The sequence below is a fragment of the Heptranchias perlo genome, chromosome 6, assembly GCF_035084215.1.
Source record: "Heptranchias perlo isolate sHepPer1 chromosome 6, sHepPer1.hap1, whole genome shotgun sequence".
Lineage (NCBI taxonomy): Eukaryota > Metazoa > Chordata > Chondrichthyes > Hexanchiformes > Hexanchidae > Heptranchias > Heptranchias perlo.
Genome location: NC_090330.1, coordinates 85,593,530 through 85,619,970, shown reverse-complemented (window position 1 = coordinate 85,619,970; position 26,441 = coordinate 85,593,530). Strand labels below are relative to the sequence as shown.

The window sequence follows — 26,441 nt, the reverse complement described above, 5'->3', positions numbered from 1 at the left end:
GTGTATATCCCAATTATTATTTTTCTAAAGGCACTTGGACAACTAAAGCACCGTAGTAACAGCCTATTAGAAGAAATGTCTATAAATCATGTACCTCCTCCCCCAGAGGGCAGTCTTATATCCAAAGGTATCAATTAAAAGAAATTGCAAGAGTTGGCATCATTTAATGGCAAAAATTGATTCTGAAGATGATCTTGGCTGTTACCTGGTTTATGCAGAGAGAACAATAATGCCCTACCCTCATGCAGACAGAAGTATTGACATCACATTGTATAAAAAATTCAATAAAAAATGAGGAGAGATGTAAAACGGGTTGCTGATTCCCTATCATCCATTTTACATGATTGCACAAAGTGAAAATTACCCCCTATATGTCTAACAGCTTTCTAACAGAATTTTTAGGGGAGCTGTTTATCAGAAATGTACAAATCAGAGACCAACTTCTTCATCACAGGGAGGCGTGCAAATTTATGCACTTCCATTATCAGAGCAGGACTGAAAAATACCTGCCCATCGTTGTTTTGGAAAAATGTAAGGAGTCTTACAACACCAGGTTATAGTCATCACCAGGTGACGAAGGAGGAAGCCTCCGAAAGCTTGTGATTTCAAATAAAACTGTTGGACTATAACCTGGTGTTGTAAGACTTCTTACATTTGTCCACCCCAGTCCATCACCGGCATCTCCACACCTTGTTTTGGAAAAGTTATGTATTTATCCTTGTAAAAGTCACTCATAAAAAAAAGAGTTGATTTCAAAATAGGTTATTTTGAAGTTTATCAATTAAAAAAAATCAAAATAACTTCTTTTAAAAACTTATCTTGAACTTGTTTCAATTCTTTTTAGGATCTGCTGCCCCATCATTCCCCAGCTCAAACAGTGAGTGGGTGAATCTTTCAGTGCTGCCCTGACAGTGGAGGTGTATTAAAATAGCCCTTGTAGAATTGGGGGCCGAAAATGCATGGTCCTTCCATGACACTCCTGCCGCAACTCCAGTGGAGTAGGCTGGAAGGCCGGAAATTAGGCCTGGAAATACCAGGTTGCGGTCTAATATCAGTATTTCTGTGGTGCCTTTTAAGGGACAGAGCTTCAGCCCGCCGTACAAGATCACTGATGCAGGGCAGGCAGGGCCAGGCCAAGGGTGTTGGTCGAGGAATAACAACACATGGGAATTCCTGCATCTCTGGCCCTCAGAAGGACTCAGCATTTCATCAGTGGTGAGACTAGGCATACCTAGAGGTACATGTGGGCCTCATCTGGGGGTCCAGGCCCAGGGCACAGCCTGGACCTCCAAAGATCTCACAAAATGTAGAAGTGTTATATCAGCACTCTTACAAAGGAGAATGATGGGCAGCATATTTTTTTCAGGGCTCCCCCAAAGTGAACTGAAATTCTTGTTCTTCTGGGGAAGGCTGGTATCGGAGATGCACCTTATTCGAGTAGGCCCTCACCATTGCCATTGTTAATGAAGGGACCTCCCCTTGACCCACACATTTTGTCTGGGTCAGCAGCGCAGGCCCCAGCAGTGCATCCGGTACTTATGCTGGCATGTGCCCTCACCCATGGATTTTCAGCCACATTGGCCTCAAATGGCTCCCTGTGAGGCAGCAGTTGGTCTCCACTTTGGCATCTTTCATGACAGTGTAGCCGAGATACATAACCCACTTCTTGGGGAAGCAAAGTGCACAGTCTGTCATTCCACAGCATACACTGTTAAAGTACAAACACACAGCACCACTGTACTCCCTCTAGTTTACCGATTTGAAACCAGGTAGATCTGCTTTTTAATTCAGTGTTAGGGGCAGCTTTGAGAGGACGCTTGTTTGAATCCTGACCTGTTTTTCTCTAAAGATGGTCCCACTGATGAGATTAAAACATAGAAACAGGGAAAAGTAAGGGAGCCTGTGGAATAGAAATTAACTTTGATCTAAACTGAACTGAACCCATTAAACAGGGTTGGAACCAAATTGCCAAAATTACTGCTTTGTCATTGGAAGGCAAAGTGAAAAGTTGTCTGAGCTCTTAAGTCTCTGCTGCAGTGCTAGTGATTTTTTGTCATTTAAAAAAAATCCATGCCTCAAGCAAGCAACACTTGGTTTTAAGCCAGTCCAGACAAACCAAGTACACTTAAATTCACTCGACCTTTGGAACTGGATTTGTACTCTGTCCAACATAGAATTATACTGAGCTAGATGTTCCACCCATTGACAATGAATGAATAGAATAATATATTTCTTATAAATTGTTGCATTTTGGAATAATTTACTATAAACAATTATTTAGTCAACTCCGCAAAGTTACCAGCAACTTAGGAATACCATTTAATTGAACATAATGGCCTAAGTTTTCCGATCATAGTCCCGATGGTAATCCATTTAAAATAAAAGGATTACCGTTGATGTTACGATGATTAAACTTAGGTCACTGTCAATATTCTACCCTGTAAGATGACACAAAACTTGGAAGCGTAGTAAACAGTGAGGAGTATGGTGATAGACTTCAAGAGGATATAGACAGGCTGGTGGCATGGGCGGACACATGGCAGATTAAATTTAATGCAGAAAAATGCAAAGTGACACATTTCGGTAGGAAGAACGAGGAGAGGCGATATAAACTAGAGGGCACAATTCTAAAAGGGGTACAGGAACTGAGAGATCTGGGGGTAAATGTGCACAAATCATTGAATGTGGCAGGGCAGGTTGAGAAAGCAGTGAAAAAAGCATACGGGATCCTGGGCTTTATAAATAGAGGCATAGAGTACAAAAACAAGGAAGTCATGATGAACTTTTATAAAACACTGGTTCAACCACAACTGGAGCATTGTGTCCAGTTCTGGGCATCGCACTTTAGGAAAGATGTGAAGGCCTTAGAGAAGGTGCAGAAAAGATTTACTAGAATGATTCCAGGATAGGATGAGGAACTTTAGTTATGTGGATAGACTGGAGAAGCTAGGGTTATTCTGCTTGGAACAGAGAAGGTTGAAAGGAGATTTGATGAGGTTTTGAAAATCATGAAGGGTCTAGACAGAATAGATAGAGAGAAACTGTTCCCATTGGTGGAAAGGTCATGAACCAGAGGAGATAGATTTAAGGTAATTCGCAAAAGAACCAAAGGTGACATGAGGAAAAACTTTTTTACACAGTGAGTGGTTAGGATCTGGAATGCATTGCCCGAGGTGGTAGTGGAGGCAGATTCAGTTGTGGCTTTCAAAAGGGAACCGGGTAAGTACTTGAAAGGAAAAAAATTGCAGGGCCAAGAGGATAGGGCAGGAGAATGGGACTAGCTGGATTGCTCTTGCAAGAGCCAGCATGGACTCGATGGGCCGAATGGCATCCTTCCACGCTGTAACCTTTCTATGGCTCTATGATGCTAAGGTCTTAATAGTTTAACAATATATATAAAATCATTGTGGGAGGTCAAAGAGTTGATCTGTTGAGTCAACATGCCCCAATAAAATGTATGACCTCTCAATTTTATTTTTCTATAAATAAATTATGTGGTGGATATACTAACAGTTGATTTACAAGAGGTTATTGGGAATAACCTTGGAGTGCTCAGTAATGTTGACAACTGTTGAATCTTATCAGATCTCGTATTTAGAAGAGAAATAGAGCTTAGCTCTTAAGATTTAAAGTTTCAAACTGTGCAAAGACAATGTTGAAATTTCCATCTACAAAAGCATAGCTTCCCAGCTTGCGGGCAAAATTGTCTGAGGCACAATAGAATGAGGCAGGGGAATAAAATGTTATTTTTATAAGATGTTGTAAAATAACACCTTATAAAAATGTTACTTGGTTTTATGTTATCAATTCAAAGATATTGAAGAGAATGTGGAGCTGGTGTTGGGCTCTTGAGTGAGAGCTAGCTTTTTCCTAACACTATTAACACACTTGCAACAATTACCAGTCTTTCTTCCTATCACCGAAAATAGATTTGGTTGCATTAATCATTTGGTGGAAAGTAGTTTGATGAGCTTCATGGCAGAGATGTGGTCCAGCTGCTTGTGTGCTCACCAGCCCATAATTTCCTCTTATTCATGGCAGCGGCGGAGTAGCTCGATCATGTTTGTTTTTTTAGGTAGAAGTGAACCAGTGATTTCTATGTAAAATCAAAGCTCAGAGACATGTTGTGCAGTTTAACACTGCTGGACCTTACTCTGAACTTCAGACAAAATGTGCATTTGCATAACAAGTTATTTCCATTACTGTCAGAAATGTAAGTATTCCTCCTGGATCTCAGATTCACCATTCAGGCTAGATGCAGCTCTTTAAAAGAACAGGAACGAGAAAGACAGAATGACAACACATAAACAGAGATCAACAGGCAAAAAGGTAGACACATGCACACTACGGGTGCTTTTGCACTACAAATGTAACGGTTTCACTTCGTACAACCACTGCAGTATAAATGCAACTGGAGTCAGGGCCACACCCGATTCCAGAGTGGAGCAGAGTGAGACTCCCTGAGAAGAGGACATCTTGCTCTGCTTCTTTCCAAAGTTAGGTCAGGGCCAAACTCTGGATTTACACTGCACAAGTTTAGTGTAAGCATAAAGTACAAACTGCTTCAGAGCGACACTAAGCTTTAAATTTAACTACACCGAAAGAGAGAGAGGTTGTTTTGTGGAGTTCAGATATTATTTAGGAGAATATGTTCTCAACTTTCTTATCTCTAGGACTTAATAACAGTGCATACAAACCAAATAATGAATTCACCATAGGGAAGCTGACCCTTTGTACAAATTCTGACTAAGGAGATTGCCTCAGTTGCCTCTTTCCCCTCCGCTGCCTTTCTTATTTTTCCACAAACGACATGGAACCTGCAGATAGATCCATTTTTGTCTAAAAATATATCAGCTCAGTTTAAATTGTGTCTGGACACTGAATTCAAAATTAGGTTTGGGGATGAAATCCCACCTGATTTGAATTTTGTGCCCATTATGATTCCATGCCCAAGTGCATGGAATAAAGTTTGAAAATCTTTCCTCGGGACGCTCGCTGTGGGCACGAGATGCACTGACAAATATGGCAATGAATGCATCTTTACTCCAGCAGGGAACAGACTGCACAACCTCCACCACGTTCATTAGACAACATAAAGAGACTGAAGTTGACTTTGAGAGGTCCGTAGCAGTGAGCTGGAGCCCTGCCCTTTACTCCTAGCCTTCCCTTCTTGTGAGTCACATCTCAGGTAGAAACCAGTTGGCAATGAGCCCATCCCAAGCAATGCAATGGGAATCACCTCAGAACGAGGAGTATGGCTGCTCCCCAGCACTGCCTAAATTGGCACTTTAGTGTAAAAATGCAAAGGGACCTTAAAAGAAAATGGAGAAGACTAAAAGATTAGAAGGAGAAAGCTTATAGATGAAGGGCTGAGATATCTTTTAGTAAGACTTGAAATGATTAGATTGCTAATGAAAGTCTATCTGTGTGTCTGTAATTGAGGCTGAGAATTTTTCACCTTCAACTTAGCAGAGCATTAGAATGTAAGAAAAATGCACTTGGTGTTATATATCAGGCTACTGTGACTTTCTATTTGTAAGACATGGGGATTGGCTTTATACACACTGTCAGCAGTATTCTTTGGAGAACTTCCTGAGTATAATTGGTTGTAACAGAGTACAATCATATCAAAAGTTCCTGAGCGTAATTGCTTGTGTGATGCCCACATGTTTATTCCAAGCCCAGATCGCATGTAGCCAAGAGTGGTCAGTACAGTGTGTGTGCAAAGAAGCAGAATAGTAAAGGGACTCTTGTGCAGGTACTTCATAGAATTATCAAAATTTACGGCACAGAAGGAGGCCATTCGGCCCATTGTATCTGTGCTGGCCGAGAAAGAGCTATCATGCCTAATCCCACTTTCCAGCACTTGGTCTGTAGCCTTGTAGGTTATGGTACTTCAAGTGCATATCCAAGTACTTTTTAAATGTGATGAGGGTTTCTGCCTCTACCACCCTTAGTGAGTTCCAGACCCCTACCACCCTCTGGGTGAAAGAAATTCTCCTCAGCACCCCTCTAATCCATCTACCAATCACTTTAAATCTATGCCCCCTGGGTATTGACCCCTCTGCTAAGGGAAGTAGGCCCTTCCTATCCCTACTCAGCTTGCTCTCAGTGTCTCCTCAGAACACTACTGCTGTGTGGTCTTGTTATCTATGTTACATTCAAGCAGACTATGTTACTGTTCTTTCCTCAAAATGGAATATCTTTAACTCGAATTATGTTTGATATATATGTAATGCTACAGCCCAAGGATTTCAGGTTTTAAGTTTTTATGCAATTATATAATCAGTTGAAGATGTAAAATTTACTTCAAAGTTGCTTTCATCGTCATCAGCAGAGCTTATTTGAGCCATTGCTGTGCGAATGCACCTTTAGATCATTTTTCCACTGAGAAATTGCTGAACTCCAGGATGGTCGTCAAGGCTGACAGTCGAACCAATCCGTCTGTTCTACTTTTTTCCACAATTGCAGGAAAATGCAGCACAGCACTTGCCTCCAACATGTCTTGTGCAATAAACAGAAGCTACGAACAGCTTGGCCATCAAACCAGAATAATTGTGAATAACCAGCAAGATGCTTTGAGTCGTACCTAATTACTGTTGCATCCAGACATTTACTGAAAAGCACAATCGCTTTAGTAGCATCTCCCGATGACTGTGAGGCATTGGAGAGTTTATGTCAGTCACCATTTTAACGGAGAATGGCTCCTGTGAACGGAAACTCTCCTTTCCTCTTTTCTCTTTCAATTTTTCAATGTTTCCTGTTGCTCGGTGAAAGCATAAATGTGAAATGGTTTGTGGATAACTTGGAACAATTAGCCGTGTTAGTGTTTTTTCTGGTCCACTTAGGTGAGCCCACAAGACGGGAACATGTTTGTGATTGCTGATTAGTCTAATGAAGGTTATATCTGTACAATTCGTCACAGGGGTACCTTGTTCCACTTCCAAATCTGTTAGTGACAGCTTTTATTCTTTGCCCATAATCAGAGGTGCAAAGCTGAAGAACAACACCCCAGACTCTTTTCTTAAGTGACATATTGAAGTAAAGTTTCCACAGACCTCCAGATTTTACAGCTTATTAATTAGACTGACAGAAGCACCTATCCTTCCACCCTAGAACAAGCACAAGTTGTGATGTAACAGGAAATTTTACTTCAGTTTCTTCTACAAAGAATACAATCAAGACCATTATAGCAAATGCTTAGCTATAATTTCTAACCAGCACCAGGTAGAATGTGCTTGAGATGAACGACTGTTTCCTTGAATTTTCCAAGTTATATATCTGTTAAATATTCCCTTGTCAGTAGAATGAGCTGAAGATACTGCTAAATGTCCCTATTAAGACCCCCTTCGAATTGAAATCTTAGGACTCCAGAAAATTGCAGAAATAAAGATATGTGTGCAGAATATTCTAAGCACTTGTGTAACAATATTGTTACTGTCCTTTTATATATTACTTTCAAAGAACAACAACTTGACTCAGTTGTTGTTTTATCAAATTAGCTTTTAAGATAAAACAAAGCAAAGATTGTTAGACGCTTATACATGTAAAGTGAATTTTTGAATCTGAACACATATAAACCTCATTCACCTTTATTGATGTCCATTGTAACATTACCACGGTCATTCCTGTTTTCTTTTTACTACCCTGTTTGGCTGACATTAATGATTAAGATGCCCTTTTCTCTCGTTGACATCTTCAGGTTACCGACGTTAAAGAGAAGCTGAAGCTGGCTAAGAAGTTCTGGTCCACGTTGCCGTACACCATCTGTAATGATGACAAAGTGACAGCTGGTGTGCCCGATGAAGAAGAATGCTGGAATGGACACACCAAGGGCAGGTGAGGTACAGTGTGGAGGAGACATTCCCATCTTATTAGCATCAGGAACCTGCAGCTGGCATACTGTTCCTGCTCATTCGCAAACAGGTGGTCAGATTGGGTGGTGGCAGCTGCTGCATGTTGCTGGTGTAAGGACAGGGCTGGGAGTTGTCAAGTGTGCAGTGTCATTACAATAAATCTTCAATGAGGCAATTAGTTCCAGTTGGAAACTGCTTGGTGATGACAATATTATTTCAGGAAGAGTAATAGTGTACAATGGAAAGCAATGAGTCACATTCAACTTGTAATTAATTGCTGTGCTAAATAAAGCAGGGCATTTTACATTGACCAACCATCTATTCCTCATATTATGCTGGATGATAAAGACAAGTTTTGGTATAAAAAAGACTCCAGTAACTTTATTAGCAATTTACTTTCCCCTTTATTATAAACATATACTTCTGGATATCTGCTACTAAATCATAGCCACTGATGTACATTGTTTGATCAGCAAGGGAGTCAAAGGATATGGGGAAAGGGCGGGAAAGTGGAGTTGAGGTAAAAATCAGATCAGCCATGATCTCATTAAATGGCGGAGCAGGCTCAAGGGACCGAATGGCCTACTCCTGCTCCTATCTCTTATGGTCTTATGGTTTGTTATGTAGGTTCCATGAAAAGCTATTCTAATGTTGTCCCACCCCAATCAGTAATGGCACCAATGTCCTTCAGCACACTTAAATCCCCATTAAAGGCAATAAACAGTGCTAGTACTGCTCACCTTCAGTGCATGATGAATCCTCTGCCTACCTAGCTGTCCCCTTGATTTTAGCCTTTTGCCAACAACGAGGACTTCAAGCTGCAATATCCCCTTTCCAGGCACTTAATGGGTCTGTATTGGGATCTGCGACTTTTGAATTTTATTTTTGTTTTGATTCCTTTAGGGTTGGTTTGTCCACTAATAAATACCCTCTTCTCTCCTGCAGTACCACAGGGTATGTCCTGTTTTCTAAAAAAAAACTAGTTAAAGAATATAAAAAGTATTGATCTGGTGATGTAATTAGAATACAAAAGTGGAATTCACTTTATATCACTTGATTTTTATAGCTTACTCTGTCCTTAATCTATATTTGAAAGCTGTTTTATTATAGTCTGCTTAATGCACCATGTGCGCTGACAAAGTGGTGAATGAGGATTAGGATAGCTTTTATCGTTTTAACACTGTAACAAGCTTCCTGTTTTACACTTTATTTAAATGATTGCTTAATTAAATTTGTTTAAATATATTATATTAGTAATAAATTGAGATGACCAACTTTCTGCAAACATTACCACCATTAAGTACTATATTTATTTAATATAATGGGTCCCAATTGAAAAGTTGCTGTAGATACATGCAATATCATCCAGTAGCGTAACACGATTGGTTTAAGTCAATGTTGCACAAGAGAATTCCTGTACAATCCCAAATTGCTATGTTCAGTCAAAATTATCAGGTAACTGAATCAATATAGAAATGCACTTGACATGTACCTTTGGGCATGATTTTAACTCGGAAAAATGGGTGGGTTGTGGGCAGAGGGGGGAGTGAAATTTTTATAAATCTAAAACCCGCCTCCAACCCGCCCATTTCCGGTTCTAACGGAGCCAGGACGAAGGGCAGGTGACCAACCCACTCTTAGGAAGCGAGTTGGTCACTAAAAGCTTTCAAGGATGCTGTGGGCCTCCATTTTAACAGATTTTTTGTTTTTAATCCCTGGGGGCCGGGATTCCTGGGCCTTCTACTTCTCGCCACATGAGAGGAGGCGAGAAGGCCCGAAACAGCAGGTAAGTACCTTTATAGCACTGCTTGTGGGCCCCGAGGAGCAGGAGTGCTTCCCCCAGGCCCAATAAGCCTACCTGCAGTGACCCCCCCACCTCACGATCTCCGACCGCCCCCAATCTCTAACCCCCCCCCCACGATCTACGACCCCCCCACCATCTCCAATCCCCCCACGATCTCCGACCCCTGCAATGACCCTCCCACCCTTACTCCCCAATGGCTGAGCCCCCAAAAGACTGAGTCCCCCCCCGATGACCCCCAACCCTCTCCTCCCCATCTAAGACTTACCTGCTTGCATCCTCTTCCTACCTCTTCTCCCGTCCGACTCGGGCTAGCTTGTTAATCAGGTTGGCCTGTTGGGTGGGAAACTGTCTAAAAAAAAATGTCCTTATGTCAAAATCATAAGGACATCCAGGAAACCCATACTTCCGGGTTTCCCATCAGGAATTCCACCTCTCCGCCCCCTTCCCGGCTCCCCGATAAAATCATTCCCTGAATGTCTAGTAATTTTTATATGTTTTAACTTTTCTTGAAAGTAGGTTGTTGTTGTCTTTTTTTAACTGAATAAAATTCCAACACTGACAAAGTGTCTCACATTGGTTCATTCCTCACAACGAGGAAAGTATAACCTGTCGATTTATTTTCTGGCATGACACAAAAATAGAATTTCAATTACTTTTCATGAAATAAAGAAATGAGCTTTGAATAGACATGCTTGGTCTGTCCTTCTTGGTGCTGCTCAGCCCTGAGTTATGTGTTATAATAATTTGAATCTGCAGGTACCTACCTGAAATTATGAATGATGGTCTGACCAATCAGATCAACAACCCAGAAGTAGATGTGGACATCACTAGACCAGATACAATGATTCGTCAGCAGATCATGGCACTTAGAGTGATGACCAACAAACTGAAGAATGCCTATAATGGAAATGATGTAAACTTCCAAGATTCAAGTAAGCAGCTTTTCTAATAATCTTCATTCACAGACAGGAGAGTAATGGAGGGTATATGGAGGTATACTCACTTTTAATTTCTATTGTCAAGTGTATGCTCACTTCTTAGGACCTAAAAAACTAGGCCATACACTTGTCAAATCAGTGCAACCGGCCGTTATCCTTCCGCAGCTCTGACCCGAGTTCTGTGTTTGAAAGCGGCTGCATACTGTGGACAGAAATTCTAGCGAGATCCGGAATTCCTGCAATATCCCACAATATGCAGCCATGTTTAATGACCTGCTTTTAAAACAGCTGCTGTGTTTGGGGAGGAGCTGCATCAAAGGGGAAGGGAGTGGAAGCAGGGAGAAAGAGTGGAAAAATCAGGACCGCACCGGCAAAGGGGGAAGAGTGCCAGCATATTTGGGGGTGGGGAATAAAATGCCTCTAGGAACTGAGAAACGGGGAAACAGAGTACCAGCCTGGACTGGAGAGCAGAATACCAGCACAGACTGGGGGCAACAACAGCAACAATAACAACTTGCATTTATATAGTGCCTTTAATGTAGGAAAACATCCCAAGGCGTTTCACAGGAATGTTACCAACAAAATTTTACACCGAGCCACATAAGAAGAGATTAGGACAGGTGACCAAAAGCTTGGTCAAAGAGGTAGGTTTTAAGGAGCGTCTTAAAGGAGGAGAGAGAGGTAGAGAGGTGGAGAGATTTAGGGAGGGAATTCCAGAGCTTAGGGCCTAGACAACTGAAGCCATGGCCGCCAATGGTGGAGCAATTAAAATCAGGGATGTGCAAGAGGCCAGAATTGGAGGAGCGCAGAGATCTTGGAGGGGCGAGGCCATGGAGGGATTTGAAAACAAAGATAAGAATTTTAAAATTGAAGTGTTCCCGGACCAAGAGCCAATGTAGCCCAGTGAGTACAGAGGTGATGGGTGAATAGAACTTGGTGCGAGTTAGGATACGGGCAGCAGAGTTTTGGAGGAGCTCAAGTTTATGGAGGATGGAAGATGGGAGGCCAGCCAGGAGAGCATTGGAATAGTCAAGTGTAGAGGTAACAAAGGCACGGATGAGGGTTTCAGCAGCAGAGGAGCTGAGGCAGAGACGGAGACTGGCGATGTTACGGAGATGGAAGTAGGCGGTCTTGGTGATGGAGCGGATATGTGGTCGGAAGCTCATCTCAGGGTCAAATAGGACGCCAAGGTTGTGAACGGTCTGGTTCAGCCTCAGACAGTAGCCAGAGAGAGGGATGGAGTTGGCGGCTAGGACCAAAGACAATGGCTTTGGTCTTCCCAATATTTAGTTGGAGGAAACTTTTGCTTATCCAGTACTGAATGTTGGACAAGCAGTGTGACAACTGAGAGACAGTGGAGGGGTCGCGAGAGGTGGTGGTGAAGTAGAACTGGGTGTCATCAGTATACATGTGGAATCTGACGTGTTTTCAGTTGATGATGCTGAGGAGCAGCATATAGATGAGAAATAGGAGGGGACCAAGGATAGATCCTTGGGGAACTGAAGAGGTAATGATGTGGGAGTGGGAAGAGAAGCCATTGCAGGTGATTCTCTGGCTACGACTGGATGGATAAGAATGGAACCAGGCGTGTGCAGTCCCACCCAGCTAGACAACGGAGGAGAGACGTTGGAGGAGGATGGTGTGGTCGATCGTGTCAAAGGCTGCAGACAGGTTGAGAAGGATGAGGAGGAATAGTTTACCACGGTCACAGTCACATAGAATGTCATTTGTAACTTTGGCAAGGGCATTACTGTGGCGGGGCGGAAACCTGATTGGAGGGATTCAAACATGGAGGTACGGGAAAGATGGGCATGGACTTGGGAGGCGACAACACGTTCAAGAACTTTGGAGAGGAAAGGGAGGTTGGAGATGGGGCAGTAGTTTGCAAGGACAGAGGGGTCAAGGGTGGGTTTTTTTGAGGGGTGGGGTGATGATGGCAGACTTGAAGGGGAGGGGGACAGTACCTGAGGAGATGGAACCGTTAACAATATCAGATAACACGGGGGCCAGGAAGAGAAGTTGGGCGGTCTGCAGTTTAGTGGGAATAGGGTCAAGGGAGCAGGAGGTGGGTCTCATGATCAAGATGAGCTCAGAGAGGGCATGAGGGGAGATAGGAAAGAAACTAGAGAAAGATGTGAGATCAGGGCTAGGACAGGGGAGAACCTTAGGGGAAGTTTGGCTTGGTGGGCTAGGGGAAGGGAGGGGAGCGGCAGAGGCAGCTGAACGGATGGTCTCAGTGTTGATGACAATGAGCACCTCACACTTTTTGTTGGAGGTGAGGGTGGAGGGGGTAGGGGAAAGGGGTTTAAAAAGACGGTTTGTAGTGAAGAGAAGCCCGGGGTTATCTTTGCATTCCAGGATGATCCCGGAATAGTGACCACGTGTCCACAACATTCACCTTACAGGAAGAAAATCTTGTTTGAAGTGTGTCCATAAAATCTCATGGTTATCACGGATATGATTTGATTTCTTTTTTGAATCACACATGTCCTTACATCATGACCAAGTTCACCACTACTAATAGGAGCCGCTATTGGAGATAAGTACTAAAAAGGAAACTGTATTTAAAAAAATAATGGGACGAAAAGTGGAAAAGTCACCAGGCCCTCGAAACTGAAGGAGTTAGAGAGGAAATAGTGGAGGCTTTAACCATAATTTTCTAAACGTCTTTGAAAATGATATCTGTGCCAAAGCACTAGAGGTTGGCAAATACTCACATCCCTATTCAAGAAAGAAAGGGGAAAGAAGCAAACTGAGAAATTAGAGGCCAGTTAATCTTAACCTCCATTGTGGTAAAACATGAAAGGGGTCCGGTATTTTGGGAACTGGATCATTAGTGGGTGCATTCGGCCATTAGTTTCCATCCATTAAAATAAAGGGGCAGCAAGAGCACAATTTCCTGATACATGTGGCTGGCAGGTGAATTTTCCTGCTGATAGCCAATGTTATGAATGTCCACTATCTAAAGTCCATAATACAGGATGATATCAGTGAATGTTCAGAAAGGCATGGCTAATCAGGGACAGTCAACTTGTATTTGTATATGTTGTGCTTGACTAATTTAATGGCACTTTTTGAGGAAATCATGTCCTAATATTTTCGTCAAAATCACTGTATTGAACTGTCCACAGCTGACAACTAAGGTTACATTTTAGTTGTTCAACTTGTAGTATTTAAATTAGGTATCACAGAATAAGTAATTCAGTAGGTTCCACAGGGAGTAGGTTACCTGGAGCTGGTTAAATCACAAGGCATTAACTGTGTTAAAATCAGATTAAAGGACTTTTGATAAAATTTGGTATTCCTAGAACAAACGCAGCTGTCACCACTCAATAGTTATGTGACTGTCTGCTGATCTACTGATCATCAGTACTGAGCATTCCAGTGTGTTTTGTAGAGAAAGGGGGGACCTGAGCCAATTAAAGCACTTGGCAGCCTTCATACTTTAATAGGCTCTACTTGTCTGTTTTATCTAAAGACATGTGGGATCATTGCTTATATCCATAATATAATCACTGAGGCACACCTTTGTTCCTGGGGCTTTAACAGAATAACAACAGCTTGCTTTCCTATAGAATCCTTAATATTAAAAAAAGTCTCAAGGTACTTCACAGAGATGTAAGGAAAAAATGGATGTTGAGCCAAAGATGAAGATATTAGGAGGGATGACTGAAAACATGGTTGAAGAGTGGGTTTTAAGGAGGAACGTAAGAGAGGACAAGGAGGTGGATAGACAGAGGGGTTTACAGGGTGAATTCCAGAGAACGGGGGAGCTGAAGGCATAACTGCCAATGGTGGTGTAAAGGAAGGGGGATATGCACAAGAGGCTAGAGTTTCATTTACAGAGGGGATCTAAAAAAGGGGCAAAGAGAGAGTATGAGAATAGATTAGCGACTAATATAAAAGAGAATCCAAAAGTCTTTCATACAGATATAAATAGTAAAAGGGTAGTCAAAGGAAGGGTGGGACTGATTAGCGACAAAAAAGGAGACCTTCTCGGGGAGGCAGAGGGCATAGCTGAGGCACTAAATGAATACTTCACATCGTTCTTCACCAGAAAAGAGGATGCTGCAGTTGCAGCAGTAAAGGAGGAGGTAGTAGCAATATTGGATAGGATAAAAATAGAAAAAGAGGTGGTACTTAAAAGATTGGCAGTACACAAAGTAGAAAAGTCACCCGATCCAGAAGGCATCCATCCTAGGTTACTGAGGGAAGGAAGGTTGGAAATTGCATTGGCTCTAGCCACAATCTTCCAATCGTTCTTAGATATGGGGATGGTGCCGGAGGACTGAAGGATTGCAAATGTTACACCCTTGTTCAAAAAAGGGGAGAGGGATAAACCCAACAATTACAGGCCAGTCAGCTGAATGTTGGTGGTAGGGTACTTTTAGAGACAATAATCCGGGATAAAATTAATTGACACTTGGAACAGTTTGGGCTAATAAATGAAAGTCAGCACAGATTTGTTAAAGGAAAATCGTGTTCGACTAACTTGATTGAGTCCTTTGATGAAGTAACGGAGAGGGTTGATGAGGGTAGTGCAGTTGATGTTGTGTAGATGGACTTTCAAAAGACATTTGATAAAGTACCGCATAATAGACTTGTTAGGAAAATTAAAGCCCATGGGATTAAAGGGACATTGGCAATGTGGATACAAAATTGGCTAAGGGACAGGAAGCAGAGAGTAGTGCTGAACGGTTGTTTTTCCAACTGGAGGGAAGAATACAGTGGTGTTCCCCAGGGGTCAGTATTAGTACCACTGCTCTTTTTGACATATATTAGTGACCTGGACTTAGGTATAGAGGATATAATTTCAAAATTTGCAGATGACATGAAACTCAGAAATGTAGTAAACAGTGTGGAGAATAGTAACAGACTTTAGGAGGACATAGACAGACTGATGAAATGGGCAGACACATGGCAGATGAAATTTAATGCAGAGAAATGTGAAGTGATACATTTTGGTAGGAAGAATGAGGAGAGGCAATATAAACTAAATGGTACAATTATAAAGTGGGTGCAGGAACAGAGAGACCTGGGGGTGTATGTACACAAATTTTTGAAGGTGGCAGGACAAGTTGAGAAGGCTGTTAAAAAACATGGATTAAGGATTGGTTAACGGACAGAAAACAAAGACTGGGAATAAACTGGTCATTTTCTGGTTGGCGGGTGGTAACTAGTGGAGTGCCACAAGGATCAGTGCTTGGGCCTCAGCTGTTTACAATCTAGATCAATGACTTAGATGAGGAGACCGAGTGTAATGTATCCGAGTTTGCTGACGATACAAAGCTGAGTGGGAAAGTAAGCTGTGAGGAGGATGCAAAGAGACTGCCAAGGGATATAGACAGGTTAAGTGAGTAGGCAAGAAGGTAGCAGATAGAGTATAGGACTGAGGACACCATCCAACGTGTTGTGTGGGACCATCACCGTGCTAAATGGGATAGATTCAGAACAGATCGAGCAGCTCAAAACTGGGCATCCATGAGGCACTGTGGGCCATCAGCAGCAGCAGAATTGTATTCCAGCACAATCTGTAACCTCATGGTGTGGCATATTCCTCACTCTACCATTACCAACAAGCCAGGGGATCAACCCTGGTTCAATGAGGAGTGCAGAAGAGCATGCCAGGAGCAGCACCAGGTGTACCTAAAAATGAGGTGCCAACCTGGTGAAGCTGCAACTCAGGACTACATGCGTGCTAAACAGTGGAAGCAACATGCTATAGACAGAGCTAAGCAATTCCACAACCAATGGATCAGATCAAAGCTCTGCAGTCCTGCCACATCCAGTCATGAATGGTGGTGGACAATTAAACAACTAACGGGAGGAGGAGGCTCTGCAAACAACCCCATCCTCAATGATGGCGGAATCCAGCACGTGAGTGCAAAAGTCAAGGCTGAAGCGTTTGCAACCATCTTCAGCCAGAAGTGCCAAGTGGATGATCCATCTCGGCCTCCTCCCGATATCCCCACTATCACAGAAGCCAATCTTCAGCCAATTCGATTCACTCCATGTGATATCAAGAAACGGCTGAGTGCACTGGATACAGCAAAGGCTATGGGCCCCGACAACATCCCAGCTGTAGTGTTGAAGACTTGTGCTCCAGAAATAGCTGCACCTCGAGCCAAACTGTTCCAGGACAGCTACAACACTGGCATCTACCTGTCAATGTGGAACATTGCCCAGGTATGTCCTGTCCACAAAAAGCAGGACAAATCCAATCCGGCCAATTACTGTCCCATCAGTTCACTCTCAATCATCAGCAAAGTGATGGAAGGTGTCGTCGACAGTGCTATCAAGCGGCACTTACTCACCAATAACCTGCTCACCGATGCTCAGTTTGGGTTCCGCCAGGACCACTTGGCTCCAGACCTCATTACAGCCTTGGTCCAAACATGGCCAAAAGAGCTGAATTCCAGAGGTAAGGTGAGAGTGATTGCCCTTGACATCAAGGCAGCATTTGACCGAGTGTGGTACCAAGGAAATTGAAGTCAATGGGAATCAGGAGGAAAACTCTCCAGTGGCTGGAGTCATACCTAGCAGAAAGGAAGATGGTAGTGGTTGTTGGAGGCCAATCATCTCAGCCCCAGGACATTGCTGCAGGTGTTCCTCAGGGCAGTGTCCTCGGCCCAACCATCTTTCACTGCTTCATCAATGACCTTCCATCCATCATAAGGTTAGAAATGGGGATGTTCGCTGATGATTGCACAGTGTTCAGTGCCATTCGCAACCCCTCAGATAATGAAGCATTCCATGCCCGCATGCAACAAGACTGGGACAACATCCAGGCTTGGGTTCATAAGTGGCAAGTAACATTCGCTCCAGACAAGTGCCAGGCAATGACCATCTCCAACAAGAGAGAGTCTAACCACCTCCCCTTGACATTCAACGGCATTACCATCGCCGAATCCCTTACCATCAACATCCTGGGGGTCACCCTTGACCAGAAACTTAACTGGACCAGCCACATAAATACTGTGGCTACAAGAGCAGGTCAGAGGCCAGGTATTCTGCACCTCCTGACTCCCCAAAGCCTTTCCACCATCCACAAGGCACAAGTCAGGAGTGTGATGGAATACTCTCCACTTGCCTGGATGAGTGCAGCTCCAACAACACTCAAGAAGCTCGACACCATTGAGGACAAAGCAGCCTGCTTGATTGGCACCCCATCCACCACCCTAAACATTCATTCCCTTCACCACCGGCGCACTGTGGCTGCAGTGTGTACCATCCACAGGATGCATTGCAGCAACTCGCCAAGACTTCTTCGACAGCACCTCCCAAACCCGCGACCTCTACCACCCAGAAGGACAAGGGCAGCAGGCACATGGGAACAAAAGGACCTGCACGTTCCCCTCCAAGTCACACACCATCCCGACTTGGAAATATATTGCCATTCCTTCATCGTCGCTGGGTCAAAATCCTGGAACTCCCTTCCTAACAGCACTGTGGGAGAACCTTCACCACACTGACTGCAGCAGTTCAAGAAGGCGGCTCACCACCACCTTCTCAAGGGCAATTAGGGATGGGCAATATATGCCGGCCTTGCCAGCGACGCCCACATCCCATGAACGAATAAAAAGAAGTGTGGGGAAATGTGAAATTATGCACTTTGGTAGGAAGAATAGAAAAGCAGAATATTTTTTAAAAGGTGAGACACAAAAAATGTTGTTAGTCAGATGGATTTGGGTGTCCTTGTACATGAATCACAGAAAGTTAACATGCAGGTACAACAAGCAATTAGGAAGGCAAATAGTATGTTAGCTTTATAGCAAGGGGGGTTGGGGTATAAGAGTAAGGAGATCTAGCTTCAATTATTTTGGGCTCTGGTGAGACCACACCTGTGTACAGTTTTGGACTCCTTATCTGAGCAACGATATACTTGCCTTAGAGGGGGTGCAACGAAGGTTCACTAGATTGATTCCTGGGATGAGAGGGTTGTCCTATGAGGAAAGATTGAGTAGAATGGACCTATATTCTCTGGAGTTTAGAAGAATGAGTGGTGATCTCATTGAAATGTGTAAAATTCTTAGAGGGCTTGATTGGGTAGATGCTGAGAGGCTGTTTCCCCTAGCTGGAGAATCTAGAATTAGAGGTAATAGTCTCAAGATAGGGAGTTGGCCATTTAGGACCGAGATGAGGAAAAATTTCCTCACTCAGAGGGTTGTAAACTCCTGGAATTCTCTACCCCAGAGGTCTGTGGATGCTCAGTCGTTGAGTATATTCAAGACTGAGATCGATGGATATTTGGACACTAAGGGAATCAAGGGATATGGGGATAGGACGGGAAAGTGGAGTTGAGGTCGAAGATCAGCTATGATCTTATTGAATGGCAGAGCAGGCTCGAGCGGCTGTATGGCCTACTCCTGCTCCTATTTCTTGTGTTCTTATGTAAAAAGCATATCCGATCCTGGGCTTTATTAATGGAGGCATAGAGTACAAAAGCAAGGAAGTTATGCTAAACTTTTAAAAAACACTGGTTAGGCCTCAGCTGGAGTATTGTGTTCAGCTCTGGGCACCGCACTTTAGGAAGGATGTCAAGGCCTTAGAGAGGGTGCAGAAGAGATATACTAGTATGGTACGAGGGATGAGGGACTTCAGTTCTAAGGAGAAACTGGGGTTATTCTCCTTAGAACAGAGAAGGTTAACGGGCGATTTGATAGAGGTATTCAAAATCATGAACGGTTTTGATAGTATAAATAAGGAGAAACTGTTTTCAATGACAGAAGGATCGGTAACCAGAGGACATAGATTTAAGGTGATCAGCAAAAGAGCCAGAGGTGACACGAGGAAACATTTTTTCAAGCAGCGAGTTGCAATGATCTGGAATGCACTGCTTGTAAGGGTGGTGGAAGCAGATTCAATAGTAACTTTCAAAAGGGAATTGAAGGGAAAAGGTTTACAGGACTATGGGGAAAGAGCAGGGGAATGGGACCAATTGCATACCTCTTTCAAAGAGCCGGCACAGGCACGATGGGCCGAATGGCCTCCTCCTGTGCTGTACCTACTATGATAAGAGGCTAGAGTCATAGGAATGGAGAGTTCTGGTGGGGTGTCGTCGCAGTGCTAGGGGAGGTTACAGAGATGGGGGGGGGGGGCGGGGTGAGACCTTGTGGCTCCCTCTGTAAAACGGCTTATAGTTTTAAAAATCGTGCCACTTATCTTTGGGGGCCCAGGCCCTGGTGCCAGTCCCAGACACTGCCACTGTTGACATGGTAACATGTTCTGGAGCACTTCCTGGAGCAGGCGTTAGATTAGGAGAAGCCCAGTGGAATTTCAGGCCCAAGCTCTTTAGAAAATTCCTCTGATCACATGGTCAATTTTCACTGGAACCATTTTTCTTTTCAGTTGATGAAGCGAGCGGCTCAGGGAGTGGTAGCGGCTGCACTGATGAAATGTGTCCTCCAGAGTTTGACTTTTCAACCACTGAGGCTCCACCAGGGCCCAACAAGAGTGAACCAAAAGGTTCCACAGCAGTCAGACCCTGCCCGCACTGGCTGACCACATTTGTCATCTCTCTACTCCTGGTACTACAAAGACAGTGGAGATAATCAGTGACATGCAATAGAGACACTGCCTTTAAATAAAGGACAAACACTCTTTTCCTTTTGGATAAGTCATCAAACACACAACTCCATCTTGGAACGGTAACAGTTTTAAAGCTGAAAGAGGTACTGTAGCCTGCTTCCCCTTTACCCAAAGACCACCAGGTGCCATTCAGGTACAGTCTACTAGTGCCAGGTTGCTTTATATTCACCCAGACCTCAGATGAAAAGAGAAACTCTCCGAAGATTGCTCACCTGCAGTTGGTTTTGTTTCCAGAAACAAGACATCATCCTCTCTGCTTATTTTATGCAGTTAAAAAAAATGGGATTCAATAAAGACTTGGCCTGGACTTATTATGATTTATACATTAATTCTGATTTTAATATCTAAGTTCTACTTTTACAGTTGCCACAAAGTGAAAGGAATGGCTGCAAAATGTTATCGATGATAAGAAGTGCATTTGTTGTATCTCTTTAGAGACTTATCAAATAACAGTGAAGTTCAGTAATGGCAGTGGTTGAATGATGCATGAATGTTGTTGGCTTAGTGGTGCAGTTCCCCTCACCCAACCAATCACTGTGTTGGAATGTCAATTAGAAAGTATGAATTAAGCAGGTTTGTGAACAGATGTATTTATAATTGGCTTTTTTTGTAAACAATGAAAAATTGGGAGTGTTATAGAGCTTAAAGAACAAATGACTACACAAACATCATTAATGAACAACTGAGAGGAGGTTAAAAAAAATTCAAGGTTTCTGGTAAAGAATAAAGATATTTAATAATGTACTTTTAATAAAAACACATATTGTTTGTGATATGTGCCATGTCACCAATCACAACAGAAGAAAGATCTAGGAAGGTTATGGTCTCTGACCTTGCAGTTTAGGTGTATTATTATTTTTTGTTATCCTGATTTTTGTTGCTGGTCCTGACCCACTGAAAATGGTCTTGTATGTGCGTCTGATTATCCCTGACCCTCTTCCATTTGCCTGTTACTCCATGTCTTAATCAGTTCCTTTAAAAGTTAGAGTCCTACAGAGTTCTGTTGCCAGCCATTTAAGAAACTCGAAAAAGAAAACAAAATTCTAGTTTTATTTTCAACTTTTAGTTCTAGTGATAGTCATCTATTTTTATATTACAAATGTTAAGTAATTCTAAGAGTTAGCTCAGGGTTTAAATGTCATTGTGTTACCTGCATTTTTCCATATCTCTAATGCTCAGCACAATGGTGACCCGGGAGTATTCATACTGAAAAAGGACAAAATTTACAGTTGTAAAACACCAGTTGGCAATGTAATTGGTGAGTGGTTCTTGTCTACACCGCTCACACCAGAGGAGAGTGTCTGACATTTGTACGAGTTTTACCTTTATTCTGCATTCTGTGACAATTACAAAACACAAACCAGAACAACATTGTTTCTACTTTCAGAAGTAAATCTGTAATAATGATTGGAGAGGTTCGCTTCCTTACATGCAATCTATCTGATGCAGTCTGGGCGGAGTACCTGGAGTTTTGCCGTCACAGCATGTACTATTGAAGGGAAAATTAAAATCCATGCCTTTCAGCCCTTTGAACACATTATGCAGCTTTCAAAATGTGTGCATGTTCCTGATATAAAGCTGAATAGCATAGTTTAGAACCATGGGAAAATGTGCTGAACCAAAGAACATTTCTAATGCCACAGTATTCCGAGTGTAACCATATTTTTCTTACATCAAAAATAATTCTCATTTCGAATGAAGTTGATACGGTATGGTTAATACAAATGAGCGGTATTTTTGTGGGTAAACTATATTAATTAATTTAGGTGTTTTTACGCTGGGCACACCTGAGAGTCACTCTCCTAGGACAATTTTGAACCTCTTCGGCGGAGGTTCATCGTGTTAGACAAGTTTTTTATTTTGCTGGCTGTAGGGCTGATAGATTTAATCTTTGGGCTGCAAATACTACTTTTGTTCAACAAGTATTAAATGATCATTTTAGCTAAAATCCACAGATACTGTAAATCACATTTGCAGTCTGGATATGACTAATATAACAGTTGGAAACATCTGAAGCAGTGAACCGGTTCCGACCCACCCTCTTTATATTAGTTTGCTTTAAAACAGACAGCAATTGGAGGCAATTGTAACGAGGATAGGGAACTAAGGTGATCACTGGGAACAGAAAAAGACTTGGAGAAATTGTACTGGAGCACCAAGAGTCAAGTTACAAATTTCCCATAGTTTAATGCATGCTCCTGGAGCCCTGGTTTTCTCTTTCTTTACAGGACTGCTAAGTTGAACAGTTATAGGGCTGTTCACCATTGAGCTTTGTATCTGTTCTTTTACCTACTGACACCAAACACTGCAAAACTGGAGGTAGGGACGTTACATGGTTCAACCAAAGGTGGATAAGGTCAAGAACATGACAGGTGCAATAATCAGTTACATGTCATTTTACTTTAAGTTACCAATTTTTATCATTATACTACAGCTGTGAAAGTAGAACAGATAAGAGGGGTAATTCATTTTAGAAAATGTTTATCTAATCCAGTGAGACAGATATTGTGGGGCTCAGATTTCCTCTTGTGCATTTGATTCAGGGGCATAACAGAATTTACTTAAGGAAATTGCACTCCACTATTGCCAGCTATTTGGGCAATAGATGTGTTTGGGGCACCCCATATGCATTTGGAATCTGCATTATTATTTTTTCCCAAATGGTGGGTGAAAAATTCTAATTTGCATTCTGTAAGATAAATTGACAAGCTTCAACCACAACTGGAGTTTAGAAAGATTATTTCCCACTCATAGAGCTATTGATATGTAGAGTAGACTTTTGGATAAAGAGTTAATGCTTTGTTAATTAACACCTTTGATAAGGTGGCTGAATACCAAATTAAGAACAAATTAAGGAATAAATATGGACAGAATGTTCAGTAAGCCATGTTTATTCCTGTGCTGTTGGATCTGAGGAAATATTATAAGAAAGGCAGCTGGTCTAGGATGTATTATTTGGGATGTCAGCTTAGACAGGTTCTTGGAGTTTTGAAAGAGGGAAATACTTTGCAAAACCTTTCCTAGGGAGATTGAATGAGTTGGATAGAATCTGTGATGGAGTGTATTGTACTTTTTTTCTGTGGAAGAAGTAGAATTAATGACACTGACTTTCTTTCATTTCATATTTTCTTTTTCTTTTCTAAGACACATGAGAACATCTAACCACGGTGGCTTTTTAAAAAAATTAACGTATTATTTTTTTAAAAAAATATTATGTTTTCTTTTCCATTAGCACAAATTTCACAAAATAATTTTTAAATGCATACTAAATGGATCAAATGGTCACTTGCATGCAAGAGACGTCTGATGCTTCCACTGCTCCTGACTACACATGATAACTGCTGACACACACCCACATCATTATCATCTCATTAACATATAGTTTCCTATTTATTTTAAAGACAAGGAATTGTGTGTGTGCATGTGTGTGTATGAACACAAAAGAGGAAGATTTCCTCTATTATTTGTAGCAAAATCAGAAACATAAGTATAAGGAGCATGTTTCCGATTTTGCAACAAAAAGCAGTCAGAGGAAATCCTCCCCCGAAGTGACAAATTATGCTCATTCAATGCCCAACTTAAAGCTCATTGATAGACTTTCACCCAGATAAGGAAAATTGGGGGTCTTTTAATCAGACGTGTGGAATAAATCCATGTTTAAGGTAATCGAAGTAGGTTAAAATGAGACTAAAGTAGCTACTAATATATTATTCTGCTTTTTTACCTAATGGGGAGACAGATGAAGAAAACAGCCTGAAGGGAATAAAGATTAAAGGTGGAACTGTAGCATTATCACTGTACAAGTTATTACTTAGGTAACAGCTGTTTCAAAAGATTCCAGGACCGACACTATACATTGTTCATCACTTACGTTCTTCTAAGTATACTAAAACATTATGTTCTGAAGAATATGGTGCAGTGCTTCAAATCAGGACAGCAACAACAGACGTGTGATTTTCTTCATCCTGGAACAAAGTAATGGGGCATGATTGTTCCAATAGTGATACAGATTGATTGAGCTCGTGAAGGCTGTACCATTCTGATGGATCTGTAAAGCTTTGTGCAAGAGCAAAAATCAATTCTGAGGCACCAAGGCCTTTGAAGCTTCATGCTACAGTGTGTCAGGCTCTGAATATGATGTGGAATGTGTATGTCTACACTCTATGCAGGCAGCGTTACAGTTTGAGAAAATTAGTGCCATTTTTAATTATTTCACACAATCATTAGGGGTGAAATTCCTCTTCACTAATTTCATCAAAAAAGTTGGCATGAGTAGAAAGCTGTGTTCCCTGCATTATACTCACGCCGACTTTTTCACTAGTTTTTTTAAACTAATAGAGTTCTGCCATAATACTAAACACAAATGTTTGACATAAACTTACTTGTAATCTCCATTTGGTCACGTATTAGCCTTAATTTTCTAAATGCTTCCTTGAACACTCAGGAAGAATAGTATTTATCAAGATCTGTAATATTTCTAAAATGAAAGTTTAGTATGCATTGTATGGCGTCATCATCAACCAATCATAATGCAGAATCTAGATCATGTGATCTAAAGTTATTCTATGATGATGGTAAGTGAACAGCCTTAGGTTGATAATCTTTTATTCGATTGCAGTGCACAAACTGTCATATGTCCATATAACATTATGTGATATGATATGTTATTTTCTGGTATCAAATAGTCAAATAAAGCTTCCTATCATTTCAGTTTGAGTCATGTGGTAGACTTGCAGTTTTGTTTTACCACTCAATCTAGTTTCTTTGTTCATGTTTACATTTGTACATCTGGTAAGTATTTTAATTTTTGTACATATAAAGAATGCAGAATGAGCGACAAGTGCGTGGAGCTCATAGATTTATTTGTCACTAAGTTTGAGACCATCCGTTCAGCTGTCTCTGCTGCATCCCTCACTTCCCCCCTGCCCTAGCCCTGAACTTGCATCTTTTTCTAGCTTCTACCCTATATCTCCTCATGCCCTCTCCAAGCTCATCTTGTTCATGAGACCCACCTCCTGTTCTCTCAAACTTATTCCCATTAAACTGCTGACCACCTAACTTCCCTTCCTGCCCTCCCTGCTAGCTGATAATGTAAATAGTTCCCACTCCTCAGGTACTGTCCCCCTCCCTTTCAAATTCACTATCATCACATCATCCTCAAAAAAGTCACACTTGACCCCTATGTCCTTGCAAACTACCACACCATCACCAACCACCTTTTCCTCTCCAAAGTAATTGAATATGTTGTTGCGTCCCAAATCCATGCCATCTTTCCACCAACTCCATGTTTGAACCTCTCCAATCAGGTTTCTGCCACTGTCACAGCACTGAAACAGCCCTAATTAAAGTCACAAATGACATCCTTTGTGACTGTTACCATAGTGCACTATCCCTCCTCATCCTTCTCTGGAGCCTTTGACATGGTTGACCACACCATCCTCCTCCAACGCCTCTCCTCCGTTGTCCAGTTTGGTGGAACTGCCCATGCCTGGTTCCATTCTTACCTATCCAGTTGTAACCAGAGAATCTCCTGTAATGGCTTCTCTTCCCATCCCACACCATTACTAATGGAGTCGCCCAAGGATTTATCCTTGGCCCCCTCCTATTTCTCATCTACATGCTGCCCCTTGGCTACATCATCCAAAAACACAACATCAGATTCCATGGGCTCGATTTTCCAGTGAAGTAGCAGGTGCATTGGGAGCGGGGGGGGGGGGGGGGGGTCCGAAAATCAGGCAAATCCCAAAGGGTTTCGGAACCCGGCTGCAACCCACAGACCTCTGGGTTCCCCATTGACGCATCTGGGTGCGCGCGCCCCTCCCAAATGCAGAAGTCCCACCGGCAATTAAAGCCGGCGGGTCGATAGTTAAGACACTTATTTAGATACTTAAAGTACTTAATTTTGTCCACATTAAGGCAGAGGTCTGATTTTGAAACAGCCTCAGCATGTTTCCCGTGCTGTGGGAAACACTCCAGGTTCTGCCAGATGTGTTTCAGCCAGCAGCCAGTTGCACATTCTAATGCTTGTTTGACAGATGGGGAGAAAAGGTGAGTTCTTGCTGCAAGGCACTCAGTTCTTTCAGACAAAGTTTTGGCTGCGGGATCTTTGTGTTTTCATTGAAAATTCTTACTTTCCACTCACAATTCTTCTGCTCACACAATTTTTTGGACCCCCTCATACTCACATCATCAGGATTGGGGGCGCCATGGCTGCATTCACCACTACATCCGAGGATGAGCAACATCACCAGCCTT

At 42.3% G+C, this 26,441-nt stretch overlaps 1 protein-coding gene across 1 annotated transcript in view; it reads left to right on the top strand.

The window, feature by feature from the left end:
- The window catches only part of gpc6a (glypican 6a), a 1,048,968-nt gene extending 1,024,066 nt beyond the window's left edge, over positions 1 to 24,902 (top strand). The window contains exons 7-9 of the mRNA XM_067986490.1: positions 7,703 to 7,839; positions 10,417 to 10,592; positions 19,947 to 24,902. Of these exons, the coding sequence (XP_067842591.1) occupies positions 7,703 to 7,839; positions 10,417 to 10,592; positions 19,947 to 20,149 (516 nt within the window). The 3' untranslated portion in view covers positions 20,150 to 24,902. The remainder of the gene's footprint in view (positions 1 to 7,702; positions 7,840 to 10,416; positions 10,593 to 19,946) is intronic.
- The last annotated feature ends 1,539 nt before the right edge of the window (positions 24,903 to 26,441 follow it).